At 48.4% G+C, this 24,308-nt stretch overlaps 2 protein-coding genes across 9 annotated transcripts in view; both read right to left on the reverse strand.

The window, feature by feature from the left end:
- Positions 1 to 24,308, reverse strand: part of SERAC1 (serine active site containing 1) — a 1,540,408-nt gene that overhangs the window by 234,907 nt on the left and 1,281,193 nt on the right. The gene's annotated exons all lie outside the window — the stretch shown is intronic.
- On the reverse strand, positions 6,651 to 10,268 carry LOC141073659 (myosin-9-like). Its single transcript, XM_073560986.1, has one exon. The coding sequence runs from the start codon at positions 8,953 to 8,955 to the stop codon at positions 7,642 to 7,644; it is 1,314 nt and encodes a 437-aa protein (XP_073417087.1). The 5' UTR covers positions 8,956 to 10,268; the 3' UTR covers positions 6,651 to 7,641.

A 24,308-nucleotide genomic window follows, 5' to 3' on the forward strand; every position in this document is an offset into this window, starting at 1 on the left:
GCAAGGGGGCCCACTCGTGGGCGTCGGTACTGGCACTGGGCCCCTCATAGTACAGCGGTGTGTCTGACGGCGGGTGTGCACCACCGCCGTCAGAGACACTTGATTGCACTATGAGGGACCCTGTGCCAGTGCCCGCGCCCAAGAGTCGGCCTACCCACCTGTCCAGGGCAACGGCACTCGCACGGTGTCGTGCGGTAGGTGGTGACCCCGGCCATGGGGGGGGAGGCAGCACAGTTAGGGAGTTTTAGAAAGTGGCATATGTTGATGTTGGACATTCAGCTGATGCAAAAGGCGAAATAGGTGAAGTACCAGGAAGAGGTGGACCAAAGCAAGCCATTTTTCTGTCACCCTATGTGTCATCAGGGGAAGGTGGGACAAAATCCTTGGAAACCCATGCGTGGTTCATTTTAATGAAGGTTAGATCATCCACATTTTGGGTTGACAGACGGGTCCTTTTTTCTGTCAGGATTGATCCAGCTGCACTGAAGACTCTTTCCGATAGCACACTTGCAGCTGGGCAAGCGAGCTCCTGTAAGGCATATTGGGCCAATTCAGGCCAGGTGTCCAGTTTAGCGGCCCAATAGTCAAAGGGGAATGACCTGTGTGGGAGAACATCGATATGGGAGGAAAAGTAGTTTGTAACCATAGTTGACAACTGCTGTCTCCTGTCACTTTCCATCGATGCAGTATTACCAGTTGTGTGAGCGGTATTTGAAAAATCAGTCCACAACATTGTCATGAAACCCCTGTCTCCAACGCCACTTCTGCTGTGTGCACCACGAACACCTCTGCCAAGCTGCCCCCGGCCCGTACGGCTCGTGTGAGAACCATCACCGCTGCTGTGTGCTGGGAATGCCTCAAGCAACCGATTTACCAGAGTTGCTTGTTTATTAGTCAATATTAGGTCAAGGTTCTCCTGTGGCATGATGTTTTGTAATTTGCCTTTATAGCGTGGATCCAGGATGCTGGCCAACCAGTAGTCGTCATCGTTCATCATTTTGGCAATGCGGGGGTCCCTTTTTAGGATCCGCAAGGCATAATCTGACATGTGGGCCAATGTTCCCGGTGTCAATGATGCACTGCGAGTGCTGGGTGGAGGAGCACTTTCTGGCAAATCCACATCCCTCCAGTCACGCACAAACCCTGTACCAGACCTTGCCACGCCAACATTTTCACTTGCCCCACGAGATGCATCCTCCTCCCCTAAGTAATCATCCCCATCATCCTCCTCCTCCTCCTCCTCTTCTTCCTCCACTTCGTCCAGGAGAGGTCCCTGAGCAGACAATGGCTGAATGTCATCAAGGATTCCCTCCTCCTCTTCCTCCTCATCAACATTGGCTGCAGACGCCTGCTCCTTAAGGTGCGTCAAAGTTTGCATGAGCAGACGCATAAGTGGGATGCTCATGCTTAGGATGGCGTCGTCTGCGCTTACCAGCCGTGTGCATTCCTCAAAACACTGAAGGACTTTACAAAGGTCTTTCAGCTTCGACCACTGCACGCCTGTCAACTCCATGTCTGCTCTCAAAGTGCCTGGCCGTGTATCCTCCCACAAATGCATTATGGCCTGCCTCTGCTCGCACAGCCGCTCCACCATGTGCAGGGTGGAGTTCCACCTTGTTGCAATGTCGATAATGAGGCGGTGGTTGGGAAGGTGGAGCAATCGCTGCAGCTTCTGCATACGAACGGAGTGTACAGGCGACCGGCGGATGTGCGCACACAGTCTTCGCACCTTCTGGAGCAGGGCTGTTAATTCCGGATAATTTTTGAGGAAACACTGCACCACCAGGTTCAATGTGTGAGCCAAGCAAGGTATGTGGCTGAGTTTTGAAAGGGCTATGGCTGCCACAAAATTACGGCCGTTATCACTAACTACCTTGCCTGCCTCAAGATGTACACTGCCCAGCCATGACTCAGTTTGTCGCTTCAAGTACTCGGCCAGCACCTCGGCGGTGTGTCTGTCGCCCAAACACATCATCTGCAACACAGCCTGCTGATGCTTTCCACTAGCTGCTCGATAGGGGGACACCTCGTGTGCAACAGTGGCAGCTACAGATGGAGTGCTCGTACGACTGCGCTCTGTGGATGAGCTTTCGCTTCTGGAGGAGGAGGAGGAGGGTCGAACGCCTACAGCCAACTGTTTCCTATACCGTGGGCTAGGCAGCACTGTCCCACCACCGCTGTCCCCTGTGGACCCTGCATCCACCACATTAACCCAGTGCGCAGTGATGGACACGTAACGGCCCTGGCCATGCCGACTGGACCATGCATCAGTTGTGAGGTGCACCTTTCCGCTCACTGACTGCTTGAGTGCATGGACAATGCGGTCTTTCACATGATGGTGGAGGGCTGGGATGGCTTTGCGAGAGAAGAAGTGGCGACTGGGTAGGTCATAGCGTGGTACTGCATAGGCCATGAGTTCGCGGAAAGCTGTGCTTTCCACCAACCGAAAGGGCATCATCTCAAACGAGATTAGTTTGGCAATGTGGGCGTTCAAACCCAGTGTACGCGGATGAGAGACTGAGTACTTTCTTGACCTACTCATAGTGTCTGGGAGGGTGAGCTGGACTTGAGAGCTGCATATGGTGGAAGTAGCGGTGGACAGGGCGGACTGAGAGAGGGTTGATGATGGTGATGGAGTTGGTGTTCTTTCTGATGGCCTAGAATCAGTCTTTCGTTGATATAACAGTGGGATTCCCTGACTGCTGTGGTCTTGCAACGACACCTCAACATTTGCTGCTGTGCTAACCGGTGGGCTTACAGTGGGGGAAACAATGTAGCGTTGCTGACTACCTTCGTTGTGATCAGTTGCACATGTGGCACTTGAGGTTTGGTGTTGTGTCCACGATTGCAAGTGCATGCTGGTTAAATGTCTAAGCATGCAACTGGTATTCAAATTTTTCAGATTTTTCCCTCGGCTAAAGGTCTTTGCGCACTTCTTACAGATAACCTTGGCCTGATCATGAGGATTTTGGTCAAAAAAGTGCCACACTGCACTCTTCCTACTTTGGCAGACATTTTGCGGCCTAGCACGCTGTGATCTTTTGACCCTCTGGACAAGCTGTCCAGCAACTCTTTTGATGTTTGGAACCTGTCTTTGGAGTGCTCCGGGCCTGCCAGATAACAGCTGTTGCGATGTCGATGTCTGCTGTGGATGCTCCTCATCTGAGCTATTGGAAGCAGCACCCTCTTCCCCCAATGGATGCCAATCTGGGTCAACAACTGGGTCATCCATCACCTCCTCTTCTATGTCATGTGCACCTTTCTCTGTGTCACCGTGTATGGTGGTATAGTGTGCGGGAAGGGGCACCTGAGTCTCATCAGGGTCAAAATCTGGCTCTGTACACTGCGAGGACAATGTAGTGCTCTGAGTGAATGTACCAGCAGAATCATCCATCAGCGGCTGTGCATCAGTGCACTCCATGTAAGATTCATCTTGGCCTGGGTAATTCACCATTTCACTTGATAATCCAGGCATGGTATGTGAAAACAGCTCCATGGAGTAATCAGTAGGATGGCCTGCGTCATCCTTCAATCTTGGTTGGGGTGAAGGACACAAGGAAAGGTGTGGTTCATGAACATGAGCCTCCAATGACGACTCAGTGCTTTTACTTTTTACAACTGAAGAAGAGGAGGCGATAGAGCTGGAGGCTGAGTCAGCAATGTAAGACAAAACTTTTTCCTGATGCTCTGCCTTTAAAAGCGGTTTGCCAACTCCTAGAAAACTAAGCGTTCGAGGCCTTATGTAGCCAGACGATGACGCAGGGTCAGCACCTCCTGCATTCGGTCCTATTTTGCTCTTGCCACTACCATCAGATCCACCACCAACACCATCATTACCAGCTGCCAACCCCCGCCCAATTCCACGGCCTCTTCCACCAGCCTTCCTCATTTTTGGTAGAAATGTAGACAAAATCCAACAAACTATATAGTAATGTAAAACAAGGTAAAAGGTGTCTATAGGACAGGGGAGATTTAGAATTTCTGCACACACTTGTGGACAGTGGACACTTTTGGATTGTGTGAGGCCCACTGATATCTGAGCGCTATGTGACACGCTCGATGGCACAGCTGCCTGTGACCAAAGTGACGAGAGGATAATGGAGATTTTGAATCTCTGTGTACACTTTTGGACACTGGCCACTTGTGGATTGTGTGAGGCCCACTGATATCTGAGCGCTATGTGACACGCTCGATGGCACAGCTGCCTGTGACCAAAGTGACGAGAGGATAATGGAGATTTTGATTCTCTGCGTACACTTTTGGACACTGGACACTTGTAGATTGTGTGAGGCCCACTGATATCTGAGCGCTATGTGACACGCTCGATGGCACAGCTGCCTGTGACCAAAGTGACGAGAGGATAATGGAGATTTTGAATCTCTGCGTACACTTTTGGACACTGGACACTTGTAGATTGTGTGAGGCCTACTGATATCTGAGCGCTATGTGACACGCTCGATGGCACAGCTGCCTGTGACCAAAGTGACGAGAGGATAATGGAGATTTTGATTCTCTGCATACACTTTTGGACACTGGACACTTGTAGATTGTGTGAGGCCCACTGATATCTGAGCGCTATGTGACACGCTCGATGGCACAGCTGCCTGTGACCAAAGTGACGAGAGGATAATGGAGATTTTGAATCTCTGCGTACACTTTTGGACACTGGACACTTGTAGATTGTGTGAGGCCTACTGATATCTGAGCGCTATGTGACACGCTCGATGGCACAGCTGCCTGTGACCAAAGTGACGAGAGGATAATGGAGATTTTGATTCTCTGCGTACACTTTTGGACACTGGACACTTGTAGATTGTGTGAGGCCCACTGATATCTGAGCGCTATGTGACACGCTCGATGGCACAGCTGCCTGTGACCAAAGTGACGAGAGGATAATGGAGATTTTGAATCTCTGCGTACACTTTTGGACACTGGACACTTGTAGATTGTGTGAGGCCTACTGATATCTGAGCGCTATGTGACACGCTCGATGGCACAGCTGCCTGTGACCAAAGTGACGAGAGGATAATGGAGATTTTGAATCTCTGCGTACACTTTTGGACACTGGACACTTGTAGATTGTGTAAGGCCTACTGATATCTGAGCGCTATGTGACACGCTCGATGGCACAGCTGCCTGTGACCAAAGTGACGAGAGGATAATGGAGATTTTGAATCTCTGCGTACACTTTTGGACACTGGACACTTGTAGATTGTGTGAGGCCTACTGATATCTGAGCGCTATGTGACACGCTCGATGGCACAGCTGCCTGTGACCAAAGTGACGAGAGGATAATGGAGATTTTGAATCTCTGCGTACACTTTTGGACACTGGACACTTGTAGATTGTGTGAGGCCTACTGATATCTGAGCGCTATGTGACACGCTCGATGGCACAGCTGCCTGTGACCAAAGTGACGAGAGGATAATGGAGATTTTGAATCTCTGCGTACACTTTTGGACACTGGACACTTGTAGATTGTGTGAGGCCCACTGATATCTGAGCGCTATGTGACACGCTCGATGGCACAGCTGCCTGTGACCAAAGTGACGAGAGGATAATGGAGATTTTGAATCTCTGCGTACACTTTTGGACACTGGACACTTGTAGATTGTGTGAGGCCCACTGATATCTGAGCGCTATGTGACACGCTCGATGGCACAGCTGCCTGTGACCAAAGTGACGAGAGGATAATGGAGATTTTGAATCTCTGCGTACACTTTTGGACACTGGACACTTGTAGATTGTGTGAGGCCCACTGATATCTGAGCGCTATGTGACACGCTCAATGGCACAGCTGCCTGTGACCAAAGTGACGGGAGGATAATGGAGATTTTGAATCTTTGCGTACACTTTTGGACACTGGACACTTGTAGATTGTGTGAGGCCTACTGATATCTGAGCGCTATGTGACACGCTCGATGGCACAGCTGCCTGTGACCAAAGTGACGAGAGGATAATGGAGATTTTGAATCTCTGCGTACACTTTTGGACACTGGACACTTGTAGATTGTGTGAGGCCCACTGATATCTGAGCGCTATGTGACACGCTCGATGGCACAGCTGTGACAAAAGTGACTAGAGGATAAGGGAGATTGGATTGCTTTTAAAAAAGCAGTTTGCGGAGCAGTGGGTAAACAGCAATGCCAGCGTGTCAGGAAGCCTTAGAAGGCAGCCCAACAACCAACACCACTGATACACCACAATATAGCCTCCCCTTGCACTGCACACACAGTGACTTGTGTGTTGTGCAGGCCAAATCGCTAGCAGCAGAAGCAGTTTTTTTGTCTTCTTCCCTGCCTAACGCTCTCCCTACAGAATCAGCAGCAACCTCTCCCTATACTAAGATCGGCAGAAGTAAGATGGCGGTCGGCGTGCACGCCCTTTTATACCCCCTGTGACGCCCACCAAAGCAAGCCAATCACTTGCATGCCCTTCTGAAAGATGGTGGTGACCCGTGCCTATGTCATCACGTTGCCCACAGTGTCCGTGGATCCTGATTGGCTGAAAAAGAGCGCAAAACAAACTTTTGAAACGCGACTTTGGCGCGTAAGTCGCCGACCTCGTGGCCGACCTCATCCTAGGGTCGGGTTTCGTTTCATGAAACCCGACTTTGCCAAAAGTCGGCGACTTTTGAATTTTTTCGACCCGTTTCGCTCAACTCTACCCCTGATAAATTGTATGGGTCTGTGATAATGTGATAACACCAATGGTATCACTGGCGCTGCCTAGGGGTGTTATTAGGGGACACGTGAATGAGCACAGAGAGTGAAGGAACAAGGTACACAGTACGCAACGACTGAGACTAAGCAGTGAGCACAGGACCTGGAACTAAGCAGTCATGTGACCAGGGGGTGGAGTCACCGCTGTAAGGTAGCACTTGTCATTAAGGTAGGGGATACTCGCTAGGCAGCCAAATAATCAGGTCCGGCACGGGTTTCTCATATAACTCCAGCAGTCCATGCGGTTTATTAGGCATCATAAACCATGAACAGCAACAGAAAGTTCATATAAAACAGCATAGCATCCATGACAGAGCTCCCCTCTGTTAACCCCGTGGTCACACAGGCTTCGCTATCTCTGGTACACAGGCTCTCTAGCCTCACAGTTATATCCCCTGTTCGGGTTACCTCATGGCTGATTCTCAGTGCAGACGTTCATTCCTCCTCCTGGGTACTCTCAGACACAAGTCTCCACGTGCACTCAGGAAGGCAGAGCCATCTTCCTCAGTCTGCCTCACATCAGCCAGATGAGACCTTCCATATGGACCAACCGGGTCCAAGCATTCACTCATGTGACCTACCCTGGCCACCTTATATGGTCCGTAGCCACGCCCACCAGATCACATGGCTATGACCTCATCACAGGTCCTTCAACCACTTATACACATACTTTACTATGGCGTTTTAGACATCCGCCCCTAGGTGGGTTTGTAGGTAATTGATCTCACCAATCACCTGAAGGCTTCTCCCTAACACATTGGAACGAAACATCAGCACATAATCAAGCCTTCATCCCAAAACCACCCACCTTGGGATACATAACGGTCATTTAGGACCCTTCACCTGTTACTACTCTGGACATGGCTATCTATCCATCCTGGGACACCCACACAGCGCCCCCTAGCGGACACAGTGGTCACTACACCACATACCTCCCCCTCTGTTCAAACTTGTGGGGTTGAACACACGACCTCACCTTGGGATCGCGAGACCGGGCACCCATGTCACCTTGCCCAACAGGTCGAGAGAACCGTCTCCGTCTGTTTAGTCTGTCATATGGCCTCATCTCTACGTTAGGCCTCCCCCGCCCCCAGCGGTCAGAATATCGGTCTTGGGCTTTGGCCCTCCAATCACAGTCTGTCTGCGTCATCAGACACTGTTTAGTCACCACACTTCTACAGTGCGTCCCGTCAACTTTTTTTCTGTCTACAAATGGTACATCACCATATCTAAGTTTGCTTTTCAATGCATTAACCTCACGGTTCATTGCATCTGCTGTCTCTGTAGCATCCTCCAGTTCACGGTGTAATTTACGGTGCAACGCATTGGCACGTTGAGCCTCTTTCTCCGCTTCTTCCACCTGGCGCTTCAGCTGTTTCAGCCGAACATTATTTTTCTCCGCCTGGCCTTTGTACTGCTCAGAATTAAGCCTTTCATCCTTCATTTGCATTAGTACATCCTTCAGTTTTTTCTCTGTACGACATACTTGTTTGCTTGCAGATTGTCGCTCTTTAGTCTCAGCATCAAGCTGTTCCTGCAGTTGTGCAACCTTTGCTTTTAACTCCTTAATCTGGCAATCTAATTGCTGATGGGCATTCTCATTCTTCTGCGCATTACTATGTTCTGCATTCAGATCAGAATTCATCTGGTCAACCTGAAGTGTGGCCTTTCTCAGCCTGTCATTGGCTAATTCAACTTTGCCTTGTTCTTCCTCCAATTCTAATTCAAGCTGTACAATGCGAGACTCTAAACGCCTCTTTTCTTCCAAAGCAAGAGCACCTTTACCACAATTGTTGGCAATTATATCAGCTACTTCACCTCTTTCCTGCTGTGCTTGCCTTTTAGCACGTTCTGCAGCAGCAAGCTCCTCCTGCAAACGAATCATCTCTGCTTCCATACTTTCCAGTTTCTTCTTGTCTTCACTCTGTTCCTCACTCGGACCTGGCCTTTGTGAGTCTTCGTCCCACTTCTTCTCCCGCAGAAGACCTCTTACAGTTTCTGTGAGTACTCCTACCTCTTCTCTGAGGGACTTATTTAGACCTTGCCACGTTGCCAGGTGATCTTTGAGCTCGGAGACTTCCTTCTCTAGCTCTTCTAGTCTGTGCTCCCTTTCTCTCTCAGAACCACAGTCACCCCGATCATCCAAGTGAACCCTCCAGTTGCCCTCTGACCGTGTGTCCACTCCAGTCGTCTCATCTCCCAGCCCACCATCCGTCATGTCGTGAGACGTCATGTCCGTAAGTTGGGCAAATGTCCCCCTTTTCCGGTCACTTCTACAACTGACTTGTCCACTTTAGCAAGCGTCACCGTCTCACTGTCTGTTAGCCCAACAGTAGAAACGTCTCCATCCCCTTGCTGTAGAGGAACTCTCCTCTACCACAAGCCAGAAAACAGTCTAGAATCCCGGCCTATAACCACTGAACAGGACAGATTCGGGACTATCGCGACATCCTGTCCGGCAATGTCCCAACCTGTCTCAAAGACTACCTTGGCGACCGGGCAACTCCTAGTGCCCCCGTGGTTGCAAGTGACCCCCACCTTTCTGCCGGGTATCTCAGGCGCAACCCTCACTAGAGTCACCGGGCTCCCAGGGTCGACCAGACCAACTATATCTTCATTATCTGGAGGCCACACCCCCGTAGCATCATGCCGGCTGGGTAGTTCACCAGACAGATAGGACAGACATAGGACATTTGCTTCTGGCACCAGTTCATCTGTACCACCCCTTTTACATTGGGACACCCCGCCCCCATTTGCCGGGACTCCATCCCCTTTTGGGTGACTATTCCCTTTTGGGACTCCACCCCATTTTGGGTTACCACCCCCATTTGGGTCACTGCCTCCTCTGGGACTCCACCCTTTTTGGGTTACCACCCCGATTTGGGTCACCGACCCCTTTCGGAATTTCCCCATGTCCTTTCTACAGGTCTCCTTAGACCACAGTTCACACGACACAGTTTGCCTCTTGGACCCATACAGGCCCTTTAAGTACGATACCACACAAATTCTTGCTGGTACTGCCACAGCTCCTGCTGTCACCGATCACCGACACCTCCGGCTGCCGCTTACACACAGCTGCTTGTGTCACCTTTGTAACCCCGCCGAGTTACAGCAAGCCACTTGTCACCTTCTTGACCCCACTGAGCCACCGTAAGCTGACTTGAAAGGAGAAAGAAAAAAAAAAACACACACAACACAAAACTCACGTGTCCTGTCTGTGCGCTATTCAGGACGTCGGTCTCCTCCTGAGACCGTCCAATACACAGGGCGCACTGGGTGCTATTCAAGGAGCCAACCCTCCTCCCAGGGTTTCCCAACACACTGGCCTCACCAGGTCCAGGGGCTCAGCGGGTGCTCTTCAGGACATCCATCTCTGCCTGAGACTGTCCAACACTCACGCCTCACCAGGTCCAAGGTCATAGCATGTGCTCCATTGATCCGATTCTTCTCCCAGAACCTCCCAACACTGACCCTCCGGGACCTTACACACTGAACTCTCCAGGTACACAGTCTTTCTCACTGACCCCGGTCAGTACAACACAGACGCCTGTGTTATGAGTGAGTCACCAGAGGAGGAAAAAACAAAAATGCAAGCTAAGTTCAGAAAACCGGAGAGGTTGGTAGCTAGCAGATTGCAGACCCCTAATCCTATTCACAACAACTAACAGAAGCCGTGGAACGTGCCTACGTTGGTCCTAGACGCCTAGTCACAGCCAGAGAACTACATAAGCCTAAAGAAAGAAAGGGGAAATCTAAACTGCCCCAGAGCAGACCCCAAAGCAATAGGCAGCCCCCAACATGTATTGTCGGTGAAAAAAGATGAAAACACAAACACAGACAGAAAGACAGGCAGAGCAAATGATGGGGCCCAACTAACTAGATAGGACAGGACAGAAAAGATGCTGGCTGCAATCCGCAAAAACCCTACCAAAAATGTCCCAACACGTCTGATAAGAAAAATGGCCCTGAAGTCACTAGACTTCAAAATCCCTATATCAGCACTCTGATATATTCTGAGGACAGAGCAAAAGAGATCAAACCGATCAGGGACAAAATAGAAATTCAGCACAGTCCCAGCCGGGACTGGCTGAACACAAAACTAAGCAAATCAGACAAACTCTCATGGAACAATAGCAGAGCAAAACAGCTTTAGAAGACAGGAACTGAACTGGAGGCCAGACCTCAGAGCAGGAGAAATCACCAGCAACCCTACAGGGCATCGGCCTCCTTATATCCACTCAGAGATTCCTGATGTCCAATCACAATCCACCTGTCCAGGTGGCAGGTCTCTCCCATCCAAATCAGTTTCACCACCTCCTTTCACCAGCAGAGGGAGTTCATCGGACACCAAAGGTGAACGAGAAAATGAGCTCACAACACGCCTGTCTGTCACCTGTTGATATCGGCCACACAGGTTCTTGGGTACCTTTTATCCACAGAGGCACCCTATAGCAATCCACAGTCTCTTTCTCTGACCCCGGTCAGCACATCACACGGATTTCACGACCGTCCCCTGCTGGCCACGCATGTTGTGAGTTAATTTTCTGGTCTACCAGTCAGGCTCCCTCTGGTGGTAACAGGAGGTAGTGAGGCAGATTTAATCAGTAGAGATCTGCCACCTGATAATGAGGATGACGATTGGACCTCATGAATCTCAGATTGGATTTACGTTAGCCGACGCCCTACTATGGTGCTGGTGATTCCTTCTGCTTGTCAGGTCTTGGTTCTCAGCTCTGTTTCAGTCAGCTCAAGCTAAGTTTCTCTGCTGATGTTCACACTTGATTTTGTTGTTCTATTTAGTTTTTTGTGTGGTCAGCCAGCCCCGACTTGGGCTGTGCTGAATTTCCACTCTTATTTATCTGTATTTGCCAATTTGCTTTTTGTCCCTTATTAGATTGGCCTCTTTCTGCTCTGTCTCAGAATATTTCAGAGTGCCGATCTAGTGGGAGAAGTCTAGACCCAATCAGTGATACCTTCTATGACGGTATCACTGATTGGGTGGATCAAGGAAATGCTGTAGATATAGTATATCTTGACTTCAGCAAAGCATTTGACAAAGTCTCTCATACAATCCTTATTGAAAAAATGATTAAGTATGGAATGGACAAGGCAACTGTTAGGTGGATTCATAACTGGCTTAGTGATCGGACCCAAAGAGTGGTCGTAAATGGCTGCACATCCAGTTGGAAGAATGTCTCAAGTGGGGTACCACAGGGCTCTGTCCTGGGCCCTGTATTGTTCAACATCTTTATCAACGATTTAGATGAAGGAATTGAGGGTAAACTGATTAAATTTGCTGATGACACAAAGCTAGGAGGGATAGCTAATACTAGAGAAGAGAGAGAGAGGATTCAAAAAGATTTAAATAAACTGGAGAAGTGGGCAGCAACTAACAGAATGTTTTTTAACAGGGAGAAATGCAAAGTACTACATCTGGGCAATAAAAATGGAAAAAGCATATATAGAATGGGAGGAATAGGGCTAAGTGACAGCACATGTGAAAAAGACTTGGGTATACTAATAGATCACAGACTGAATATGAGTCAACAGTGTGATGCAGCAGCAAAAAAGGCAAATGCAATTCTAGGATGTATTAACAGAAGCATACAGTCTAGATCACGTGAAGTCATTATTTCCCTCTACTCCTCTTTGGTCAGACCTCATCTGGAATATTGTGTCCAGTTTTGGGCACCACATTTTAAAAAAGACATCAACAAACTGGAGCAAGTTCAGAAAAGAGCGACCAGAATGGTGACCGGTCTGCAAACCCTGTCTTATGAGGAAAGGTTGCAGGATTTGGGAATGTTTAGTTTGCAAAAGAGAAGACTGAGAGGAGACTTAATAGCTGTCTACAAATATCTAAAGGGCTGTCACATTGTAGAAGGATCAACTTTATTCTCATTTGCACAAGGAAAGACTAGAAGCAATGGGATGAAACTGAATGGGAGGAGACACAGATTAGATATTAGAAAAAACTTTTTGACAGTTAGAGTGATCAATGAGTGGAACAGGCTGCCACGAGAAGTGGTGAGTTCTCCTTCAATGGAAGTCTTCAAACAGAGGCTGGACAGACATCTGACTGGGATGATTTAGCGAATCCTGCTTTGAGCAGGGGGTTGGACCAGATGGCCCAGGAGGTCCCTTCCAACTCTACGATTCTATGATTCTATGATTCTATGATTCTATGTCTAGTGACTTCAGGGTTATTTTTGTTATCAGAAGTGTTGGACATTATTTTGTAGGGTTTTGGGCAGATTGCAGACAGTGTCTTTCCTTTCCTCTCCTTTCTAGTTAGTTTGGGCCCCATCGTTTGCTCAGCCTATTTTCCTACCTGTGTTTGTGTTTTCATCTTGTTTCACCGTCAATACATGTGTGGGGGCTGTCTATTCCTTTGGGGTCTGCTCTGGGGCAGTTAGTTTTCCCTTTTCTTGCTTTAGGCTTATTTAGTCCTCCGGCCGTGACGAAGCATCTAGGTTCATCGTAGGCACGCTCCACAGCTGCTGCTAGTTGTGTAGTAGGATCAGGGATCTGCAATCTGCATAGTTACCGACCTCTCTGGTTTTTCTGGTCTTAGCATGTTTAGGTTTTTTCCTCTTCGGTGACCCATTCATAACAGAATCACCAGCCTCACCGCAGATTCTAGGGTACTCAAAAGCAGGAAAAAGTTGTTAAAAAAAAAAAGTGTCAGAATTTTTTTTAATATATTTTTTTTCCTCTTATTCTCTGGGGCTGTAGAAGGATTTTTTTTCCCTAATGGAGATTAAGCAATTGTCTGATCAAGTGGAGCTACTTGCTGCTGAAGTGCAGGGAATTTCCACCTACCTCATTCAGTCACATGCTGCTGAACCTAAGATCCCTGCTCCTGATATGTTTTCTGGGGATCGGTCTAAATTTCTGAATTTTAAGAACAATTGTAAATTATTTCTTGCCTTGAAGCCTAACTCATCGGGGAGCTCTGCGCAGCAGATTAAAATTGTCATCTCCTTGCTGCGCGGCGATCCCCAGGATTGGGCTTTTTCTCTGACACCTGAAAATCCTATTCTGACTAATGTGGATGCATTTCTTCAAGCCTTGGGTTTGTTGTATGATAAACCTAATGCTGTTGATCATGCTGAGAGAACCCTGTTGGCATTAAACCAGGGTCAGGATTCTGCAGAGTTATATAAACAAGAGAAAAGGACTATGCATAAATGTGGGATCACCACGCCAAATACCAATTGTTTATAAAAATATATTTTTTATTATAGAATACACAAAAAGCAGCAAAAAAGCAGCAACAGACACCACACATAAAAACAATTAAAATGATCTGATCAAAATGTAAACCGCTGGCTGGAAGATGTAAAGGCACCAATATGAGTCAATAACATTCTAAATACCATACCATGTAATACATATGGTATTTGGCGTGGTGATCCCACATTTATGCATAGTCCTTTTCTCTTGTTTACTTACACAGTCTATTTTGCATGTGGTGATCCCTGCATGAGTATTTATCTGGTTGGTGCCCGCTCACCTGTTTTTTTAATCAGTTTGTTGTACTCATCTTTCATGAGGTTTCTTTAGAGTGGTGGCACATCCTGCTGTTATTCTATATATATTTTTCTGATGGATCTAAATGCCAGAGAGGCGGCTTGGCAGGAACAAGTCAGGGAAATCTTTGGTGGAGACGGTGAGGCCATGACCTCTAATACGGTTATTGATACGGGTTTCCAGAGTCTGTCTTCTGATTTGTTGGGTTTTGCATAAGAAACTGACCAAGACTTGGTGGAACATCACGAGCTTGGAAGAATATAAGAGACTAGGCCTTATCCCACGTGGACTTAGAGTCCAAATTTTCCCGGCTTGGGAAGTTGATCATGAGTTTAAATTGACGTGGGAAACTGGCCTGAAGAAATGCTCTTATATAATTATCGATATGTTGATTGAGCAAGACAAAGCTTTGTTGTCTAGGACTAAGGATGAGATTAGGGATAAGGAACTCAAACTTGATACCTTTGACAAAAAAACGTTGGTTGATCCATTTAGGAATCAACTCAAAGATATGGTTGATCGGTATGAGAAGGATATTATTAGAGGTAAAAAGAATAAATTCCAACGAGACAAACTCGACTCTGACAAACAACGGGTCTTTAAATGGACACATCAGGGCAACATGAGGTACCGGGCACCAGTGACCACTAATAATGACAGTAACGCTACCACTAATTTAGGCGCAACCACACAAAATAGTGATTTTTTATCTACCGACACAAGTGACAGAGAAAGCAGTCTAGAAGGGGGAGAAGGAAACCCAAGACAACGGACCAAAAGAAACAGGAACCCACGAGTTTGGTCTCCGAACTCGAGGAGGGAGACGAGACTCAACAACAGGAGACGTTATTAAAGGCCATTTCCCACTCTAGTCTTCCATTGGATGAGGCGGGACTGCAGATAATGAATTTATCTTCATATGAACTATCAGAAATAGAAATCAAACTACTGTCTAAGGGTCTCTCTTTTTCACCCATGAATTGTTTGGACAAGTTCGAGCTCACGAAGGATCTATATCTTTTTTGTCGTCAATTGATGTTCAAAATGTTGTACCATCAACCCTCCCTTATTAAGGAATTACCTGAACAGGACAGACAAGTACTTCATGACCTGTTAGATTTGTTAGCAGAAAATGAGGCTGGCACTGGGCGCAAGAGATTTACCGGCAGACTGCCATCTCAGGCTTCTCCGAATTTCTCTCTAGTTCCAACAATTCAGATATTTTTCGACAAGACATGTGGGGACATTAAGAGACTCAGGATTGATAAATTTCGCCACAATAATCTGAGCAGAGGGGAAAAACTGGCACTTAAGAGATTGCAAAACAATGATTCCTTCGAAATTAAGGAAGCTGACAAAGGCGGTAACATCGTTCTTTGGCCTAAAGATATGTATTGCCTGGAAGTCCACCGTCAGCTTGATAATGCTCAATACTATCTAATTTTACCCTCAGATCCGACCACTATCTTTAAGGGTCAGTTAGATAGATTACTCTCTAGGGTATTCCTGAGTGGTATTATCAACAAAAAAGAGCTTGATTTTCTTACTACAAATCACCCGGTTGTACCAACTTTTTATTTGTTACCGAAGGTACATAAATCGATTACTGAGCCTCCGGGCAGACCCATTGTTTCCGGGCTGGGGGGGTTTATATGAGAAACCTTGTGCTTATCTCGACTTCTTTTTGCAGCCCATGGCCCAACGGTTGGAGTCCTTCGTCAGAGATACCACTCATCTGTTATTGCTTTTGAAGGATCTGGAAATCCCTGTTGGTACTATCCTGGTCACCCTAGATGTGGAGGCGTTATACACCAATATCAGTCATAATCTCGGTATGGAGGCTGTCTCTTATTTTTTAAATCAACACTCTACGGGTGACAGAGGTCACGACACGTTTATTTTGGAGCTCCTAAAGTTTGTCCTTGAAAAAAACTATTTTGTTTTTGATAGGGCATACTTTAGGCAAGTCTCTGGGACAGCCATGGGGGCAAAATGTGCGCCCTCCTATGCCAACCTTTTTATGGGTTGGTGGGAGGAGACACACGTCTATCAACAAGACGGCTTTTCTAAATGGGTGTTTAAGTGGTACAGATACATAGACGATATTTTTATCATCTGGCTGGGATCTGAAACCCAGCTAACGGACTTTATATCAACGTTAAATGAGAATTGTTGGAACATCAGGCTTACTTGTACCTTCTCTTCCAGCTCGGTGGACTTTTTGGACCTCAGGATTGGAGTGTGTCAAAATCACATCATCACGACGTTGTTCCGTAAAACAACGGCAACTAACAATCTATTACACTTTGAGAGTTTTCATCCTGCACATTTACGCAAGGGGATTCCGAAAGGACAATTTATTCAAATCAGGAGAAATTGCAGTTGTACGGAAGACTTTATGAGGGAATCACGTCAACTATTCAACAGATTCCGTGAGAGAGGTTATCCTAGGAGGATTGTATCTGGGGCCTTCGAGTTCTCCAGGAATAGACCTAGGGAGGAATTCCTCAACCCTCGGGTAAGGGGAGTGCGAAACCGAGTCAGTCTTATCACGAGATTCCACAATCAGTGGAATGATGTTTATCAAATCCTTGGGAACAACTGGGGTATCTTGTTGAGTGACTCTAAGTTACGTCGTTTTATAGATGAACGCCCAAGTGTGGTGGCTAGAAGAGCGCAGAACCTCAAGGATATTCTGTCTAACAGCCATTTTAGACATCCAATTACCAAGATTCGCACCGGTAACGATACTAGGGGTACGTTTCCATGTGGGGACTGCTCCATTTGTCCTCGAATTCTGACTAACAGATTACTGTCGGTGCTTTGTCTGCCCTCACAGATACAGCTGAAGGCGTATTTCAACTGCCGCTCTCGCAACATGGTTTACGCCCTGGTTTGCGGATGTAAGAAATTCTATGTGGGGCAGACAACGCAAGAATTACGACGCAGGACACAGCAGCACCTCTCGAACATTATGACGGCAAGGGCCGACAGAGGTAAGGGGAAACCGCTCACTTCCGTGGCCACCCACTTTCTTGACAACCACGGTGGCTCCCCTGACTCCCTCAGGGTTTTGGGACTGGAGGGGGTTCGTGTCAATATTGGGGGGGTAACATCTCAGAGGAGCTTCTCCGGCGGGAAGCAAGATGGATATACGACCTGGACTGTTTATCACCACGTGGTCTTAACGAGGAGCTGCTGTATAATAGCTTCTATAAGAAATTATAGTTTGTGATACTGCATCTCACTAATTAACCTTTTTACCGCCTTTGTTGTTTTTCCTCCCTTGGGGTATAGGTCCAGGATCTCCTTGTACATCGAAACTTGCGACCTCTCTCCGTTATTGTTTGCTCTAAGCCTCTTTTATGTGGTCGTCTTCTAGCAATATTCCCCTGCCATGGTGCCGTAATTTATCGTGAGAAAAAAGAAGAAAAAACTATGAGGACTGGATTATTTTGCTGCTGTTTTCTTTCATCTCTGGGATCTTTTCGCTTATGCCGGTGTAACGATGCTTGGTCTTCCTCTGTTCTAGACTAATTGCAATGCGCCCTATATTGTTGCTTCTCTATATGACATCTTGGTGTGATGTTCGTGATCACTATCTCCCTTAATTTATAGATTTGGGGTTGCATCAATGGGACCTCATTTGTGTGGGGGTACCTATTGGACTTAACTTAATATAAATTTGACTTTCGTTATATCAAACTAGTATTTATACACATGTTTGATTTGACCTCGTCTATCATCATGGTTACAGTTTGCCTAGTTGTATACTGTTATTTTATTGTCCCAAGGTAGTTGATATAGTAATAACAGACATTTTCATTTATCTGTTAGTGTTTTCAAGTAAATATATGGGACTTCAATGTGCAGACGTTTTGAACATCTGAGCTACCTGTTTTTGAGCCGTAACATCGGTCTCTTTACAGGATTATTATAGATGCATGGGTTGCGTGTGGCTTTATAACATCCATTTTGTTAAGCGCCGCCCCTTTTTCATAGGAGCGCCGTTGTACGATATATGCCCTTTCTTTACTTTGCTTTAGGGTTAATCAGGGTATATACCTTGATTAGTGCTCAGCTACCATGCCTTATGTCGGTTGAAAAATGGCTTGGCCCACATTAAATGTGGATCTGCCCGATAGGACAATATCTGTCTTCTCCGTTATGATTAAACTCTACTGGGGGGGATCGCGCTTGCGTGTGATTCACCAAATATGTGTGGGTATCTGTTTTTCATTAAACTGCTGTCATACTCTCAAATGCTATTTCTCATAAATAACAAATCGAGTGCCCATTGGGCTGCAGTGTGCATTCATGGGATATATATTTCCCACAGGCTTTTGTTTGTGTATCATTTTGATACCCGTCCATTATGCTGGAATGGCGTTTCCGCATTTATATGTTTGACACTATGCCCGCCCTCTCGTCATGGCCATTTGAGGGTCGAATCGCGCATGCGTGTGACTCGTTAATTATATAAAACGCTGATCCTTGATGGACGCTGACAGCGTTCACAAGGCTGTTTGTGGTTACCCGTCCGGCCGTATTGCGCAGGTGCGGGATATTCAATTCCCACGAGATTTCAACTTATACTCTGTTGTGCTTTGGTCATCGCGCGATGGCGCCTGCGCAAGAGTTACTGGAAAGGCTGTGAGGTCATATCCGCCTTCATGATTCCTCCTGCACGCCGTCAGCCGCCACCTAGTATGGATCTATTTGTGATTTCTCTGATTTAAATAAGCGGCGTCCTGAGGCTGCACTAGCACTCACCTTGAGAAAGACACCAAGTGGTGTCGGAACGCGTGGGTCCGTGTATCCCGCGGTGGCTGCTGGCACTATATACAGACGTTGGGGCGACCTTTGACTGGACTTACTGACTGGTGTGTCGTTGGGTGATGTATCTCACTCCTGTTTGGGGTCTCCAATTGCCATTTATTACTAGCTCCTTTTCTCTTTGGCAGCCTCAGTGACTTCTTGGGCTACTGACTTCATCCCATGGGGAGTTTTATTTATCATTTATACTCTCTATATTAGTTATTTTCCATGCCTTGCAGGGCTTCTCTCAGGAAGTATTGAATGTTACTTTTTGGTATATGTTATGCACTTTATATGTTGATACAGGACCTTATTGAATTGTCCAGTCATTTGTGATTCTTTTGTCCCCATCACATTGTCTGTATTACATGGTATGGTATTTAGAATGTTATTGACTCATATTGGTGCCTTTACATCTTCCAGCCAGCGGTTTACATTTTGATCAGATCATTTTAATTGTTTTCATGTGTGGTGTCTGTTGCTGCTTTTTTGCTGCTTTTTGTGTATTCTATAATAAAAAATATATTTTTATAAACAATTGGTATTTGGCGTGGTGATCCCACATTTATGCATAGTCCTTTTCTCTTGTTTACTTACTCAGTCTATTTTGCATGTGGTGATCCCTGCATGAGTATTTATCTGGTTGGTGCCCGCTCACCTGTTTTTTTAACCCCTTCACGACCTTTGACGCCACATAGGCGTCATGAAAAGTCGTGGCAAAACGACCCATGACGCCTATGCAGCGTCATGAAAAGATCTCCCTCCTGCGGGTCGGGTGAGCGGGTTCAATGAAAGTTCACCCGACCCCCCGGTACAGGGGGACCTAGACTTAACCCCGGGGGGGTGGCTTCGCCCCCCCGGGGATACGATCACTCCCAGTGACCTTTTTGTCACCCCCCTCGCATCTGATTGGAGCTAGCGTCCATGTGACGCTAGCCCTCCAATCAGATGTGGAGGGGCGGGGTAAAATCATGGCTGCCTCGTTCCTCAACTTCATCCTGTCCGTGGAAGCTGAGGAACGAGGTGCCAGACTGCCGCCCTGACCTGCGATCGCCGCCGCCGCCGCTGTCACCGCTGTCATCGCCGCTGCCGCTGCCACCACTGCCTTCCGGTAGTATAACTTCCCCTCCACCGCCTAATTCCAGCCCCTCCCACCTCCGCTCACTCACCCCTGCCCCCTGATCCTCCCCCAGCACCCCCGATCTCCCCCCAGCACCCCCGATCTCCCCCCAGCACCGCCGATCTCACCCAGCACTCCCGATCATCCACCTGCTGTTACCTCTTCTACGCTCCTCAGCCGCCTACTGCCTCCTGTGACTGAGAGCCCCAGTAATCACCCTCATTAACCCCTGCCCCCCTGATTAACCCCTGCCCCCCTGATTAACCCCTGCCCCCTTGATTAACCCCTGCCCCCCTGACTAACCCCTGCCCCCCTGATTAACCCCTGCTGCTGCAGGTTCTTTTATTTCTTTATCTCCTCCGCCACCTCCTGCCCCCCGGTGCCTGACAGCCCCCCTCTGCCCCTGGTGATCCCCCAGCACCCCTGATCATCCCCCAGCACCCTTGATCCTCCCCCAGCACCCCCGATCTCCCCCAGCACCCCCCGATCTCCCCCAGCACCCCCCGATCTCCCCCAGCACTCCCAATCATCCACCTGCTGTTACTTCTTCTGCGCTCCTCAGCCGCCTACTGCCTCCTGTGACTGAGAGCCCCAGTAATCACCCTCATTAACCCCTGCCCCCCGATTAACCCCTGCCCCCCCGATTAACCCCTGCCCCCCTGATTAACCCCTGTTGCTGCAGGTTCTTTTATTTCTTTATCTCCTCCGCCACCTTCTGCCCCCCCCGGTGCCTGACAGCCCCCCTCTGCCCCTGGTGATCCCCCAGCACCCCTGATCATCCCCCAGCACCCTTGATCATCCCCCAGCACCCTTGATCCTCCCCCAGCACCCCCGATCTCCCCCAGCACCCCCGATCATCCACCTGCTGATCCACATCTGCGAGCTCCTCAGCCGCCTACTGCCTCCTGTGTCTGAGAGCCCCCTCCTGTGTCCCAGTGATCACCCTCATTAACCTCTGCCCCCCCTGATTAACCTCTGCCACCCCTGATTAACCCCTGCCCCCTTGATTAACCCCTGATTATCCCCTGCTGCTGCAGGTTTTTTTATTTCCTTATTTCCTCAGCAACCTCCTGCCCCCCGGTGCCTGACAGCCCCCCTCTGCCCCTTATCACCCCCCAGCACCCCTCATCACCCCCCAGCACCCCTGATCACCCCCACTGTTGCTGCCACCGCTGGTTCCATCTCCACCTAATTCTCCTCAGCGCCCTCCTGCGCCTGACAGTCCCCTCCTGCCCCCCGCACGCCTGACAGTCCCCTCCTGCCCCCCGCGCGCCTGACAGTCCCCTCCTGCCCCCACGCACCTGACAGTCCCCTCCTGCCCCCCGCGCACCTGACAGTCCCCTCCTGCCCCCTGCGCGCCTGACAGTCCCCTCCTGACAGCCCATTCTCCAGTAAAAAGTTTCACTAAACACTCGCACATACACCCGCACACGCACACTATAATAAAGGATTTTTACACACACACACCACACGCACAATGTCCCGCTCATCCCAGTCCCAAAGGGTCTACTCAGTTGAGGAGGCATATGAAATTATTGCCTCTGATACTGATAGTGATAGTGAGAGAGATGATCCCACCTTTCTCTATTCCTCCCACGCTTCCTCTTCCAGCGACACAGACTTGCCACCACCGAGATGTCGCAGGACGAGAAATCGGACGGAGCCCAGGGAGGTAGAGTCGGAGGCCTTAGAGGAAGAGTCGGGTATCTTGGAGGAAGTCTCACAGCCAAGTGTGAGTTTCCCCCAACCTAGTGCTAGTGACGCCCAACCTAGCACTAGTGCTCCCTCCTGGACCCCCGTCCCTGAAAATTTTGCTCCACGGATTCCTGATTTTGTTCCCCAATCAGGAATCCAGTTTGAGACTGCCAACTTCAGGGAAATAGACTTTTTCAAAGTCTTTTTCTCGGAGTCAATCGTCAGTCTCATGGTGGAGCAAACAAACATGTATGCCCAACAATTTTTGGCGGAACACCCAATTTCTTCATTCTCTACTTGGAGTCCTGTGGACTCTGTAGAAATGATTAAATATTGGGGACTGGTCCTTCACATGGGGATTGTGAAGAAACCAGAAATTCGCCAATACTGGAGTACTGATATTTTATATCAAACTCCAGTATTTGGCATGGTGATGACTCGGAAACGGTTTGAGGCTATTCATAAATTTCTTCATTTCAGGGACAACACTGAAATCCTTCCCCGCGATGACCCGAATTTTGATAGACTGTTCAAAATTCGGCCAGTCGTCGAACACTTCAACAACAAGTTTGCTGAAGTGTACATTCCCGAAAGGGAAATTTGTGTGGATGAATCCCTCATCCACTTCAAAGGGAGGCTTCAGTTCCATCAGTACCTGCCCAGCAAAAGGGCAAGGTACGGGATGAAACTCTACAAGCTGTGTAAGAGTACCTCAGGGTACACTCTCAGCTTTAGAGTTTACCAAGGAAAGGACAGTAGGATCCAGCCCCCAGAATGTCCACTTGCTTTGGGGGTGAGTGGGAAAATAGTGTGGGATTTGGTCCACCCTCTGCTTGATAAAGGTTACCATCTGTACGTTGATAACTTTTATACAAGCATCACACTATTTCAATCCCTCTCTGCCAGAGCTATCGTCGCTTGCGGTACCATGCGCAGAAACCAGAGGGGTCTCCCTTTGCCGCTAATTGAGCAGCCTCTCCGAAAGGGTGAGTCTCGAGCCCAATGTAGCGGCAACATGCTTGTGGTCAAGTTCAAAGACAAAAGAGATGTCTTTGTCTTGACCACAATCCATGGTCCCGGCACCACGGCCACCGCCATTCGAGGTACCCCAGTACCGGTCCACAAACCGGACTGTGTCCTGGCGTACAACCATCACATGGGGGGGGGTTGATCTTTCTGATCAAGTCCTCCAGCCCTATAGTGCCATATGGAAAACGAAGGTGTGGTACAAAAAACTGGCTGTGTACCTCGTACAAATGGCACTGTATAACGCATGCGTGCTATCACAATGTGCAGGCCAGAACCACTCCTTCCTTGATTTCCAGGAGGCGGTGATAAAGGCCATGATTTTTGGAGAGGAGGACGGAGCGCACCCCAGCACCCCTGGAACTCAAGTTTCCCGTATGGTACCAGGGCAACATTTTCCCCGTGAGGAGAGAAAAAAAAAACGGTGCCGGGTATGCTATAAAAGGGGGACAAGAAGGGAAACTCGTTTCCAATGTGAAACGTGTCCCGACAAACCTGGACTGTGTTTGAATGAATGCTTCAGAATTCATCACACGTCCATGGACTAAACACATCCTGACACTCCGCTACAGAACTCACCCACACCAGCCTGACATACACAACACCACACCACACACACCAACCTGACGTACACCACACCACACACACCAACCTGACGTACACTACACCACACACACCAACCTGATGTAGTATCAGGTTGGTATGTGTGGCGTAGTGTACGTCAGGTTGGTGTGTGTGTGTGTGGCGTAGTGTACATCAGGTTGGTGTGTGTGTGTGGGGTGTACTACACCACACACACCAACCTGACGTACACTACACCACACACCAACCTGACGTACACTACGCCACACACACCAACCTGATGTATCAGATTGGTATGTGTGGCGTAGTGTACGTCAGGTTGGTGTGTGTGTGTGGCATAGTGTACGTCAGGTTGGTGTGTGTGTGGTGTATACTATACCACACACACCAACCTGATGTACACCACACCACACACCAACCTGATGTACACTACGCCACACACACCAACCTCATGTAGTGTCAGGTTGGTATGTGTGGGGTAGTGTACGTCAGGTTGGTGTGTGTGTGTGGCATAGTGTATGTCAGGTTGGTGTGTGGTGTACACTATACCACACACACCAACCTGACGTACACTACACCACACCACACACCAACCTGACGTACACTACGCCACACACACCAACCTGATGTAGTGTCAGGTTGGTATGTGTGGCGTAGTGTACGTCAGGTTGGTGTGTGTGTGTGTGGTGTGTACTACACCACACACACCAACCTGACATACACTACACCACACACCAACCTGACGTACACTACGCCACACACACCAACCTGATGTAGTGTCAGGTTGGTATGTGTGGCGAAGTGTACGTCAG

Source organism: Dendrobates tinctorius, unplaced genomic scaffold, assembly GCF_039654945.1.
Source record: "Dendrobates tinctorius isolate UK_male_01 unplaced genomic scaffold, ASM3965494v1 ptg000310l, whole genome shotgun sequence".
Classification (NCBI taxonomy): domain Eukaryota; kingdom Metazoa; phylum Chordata; class Amphibia; order Anura; family Dendrobatidae; genus Dendrobates; species Dendrobates tinctorius.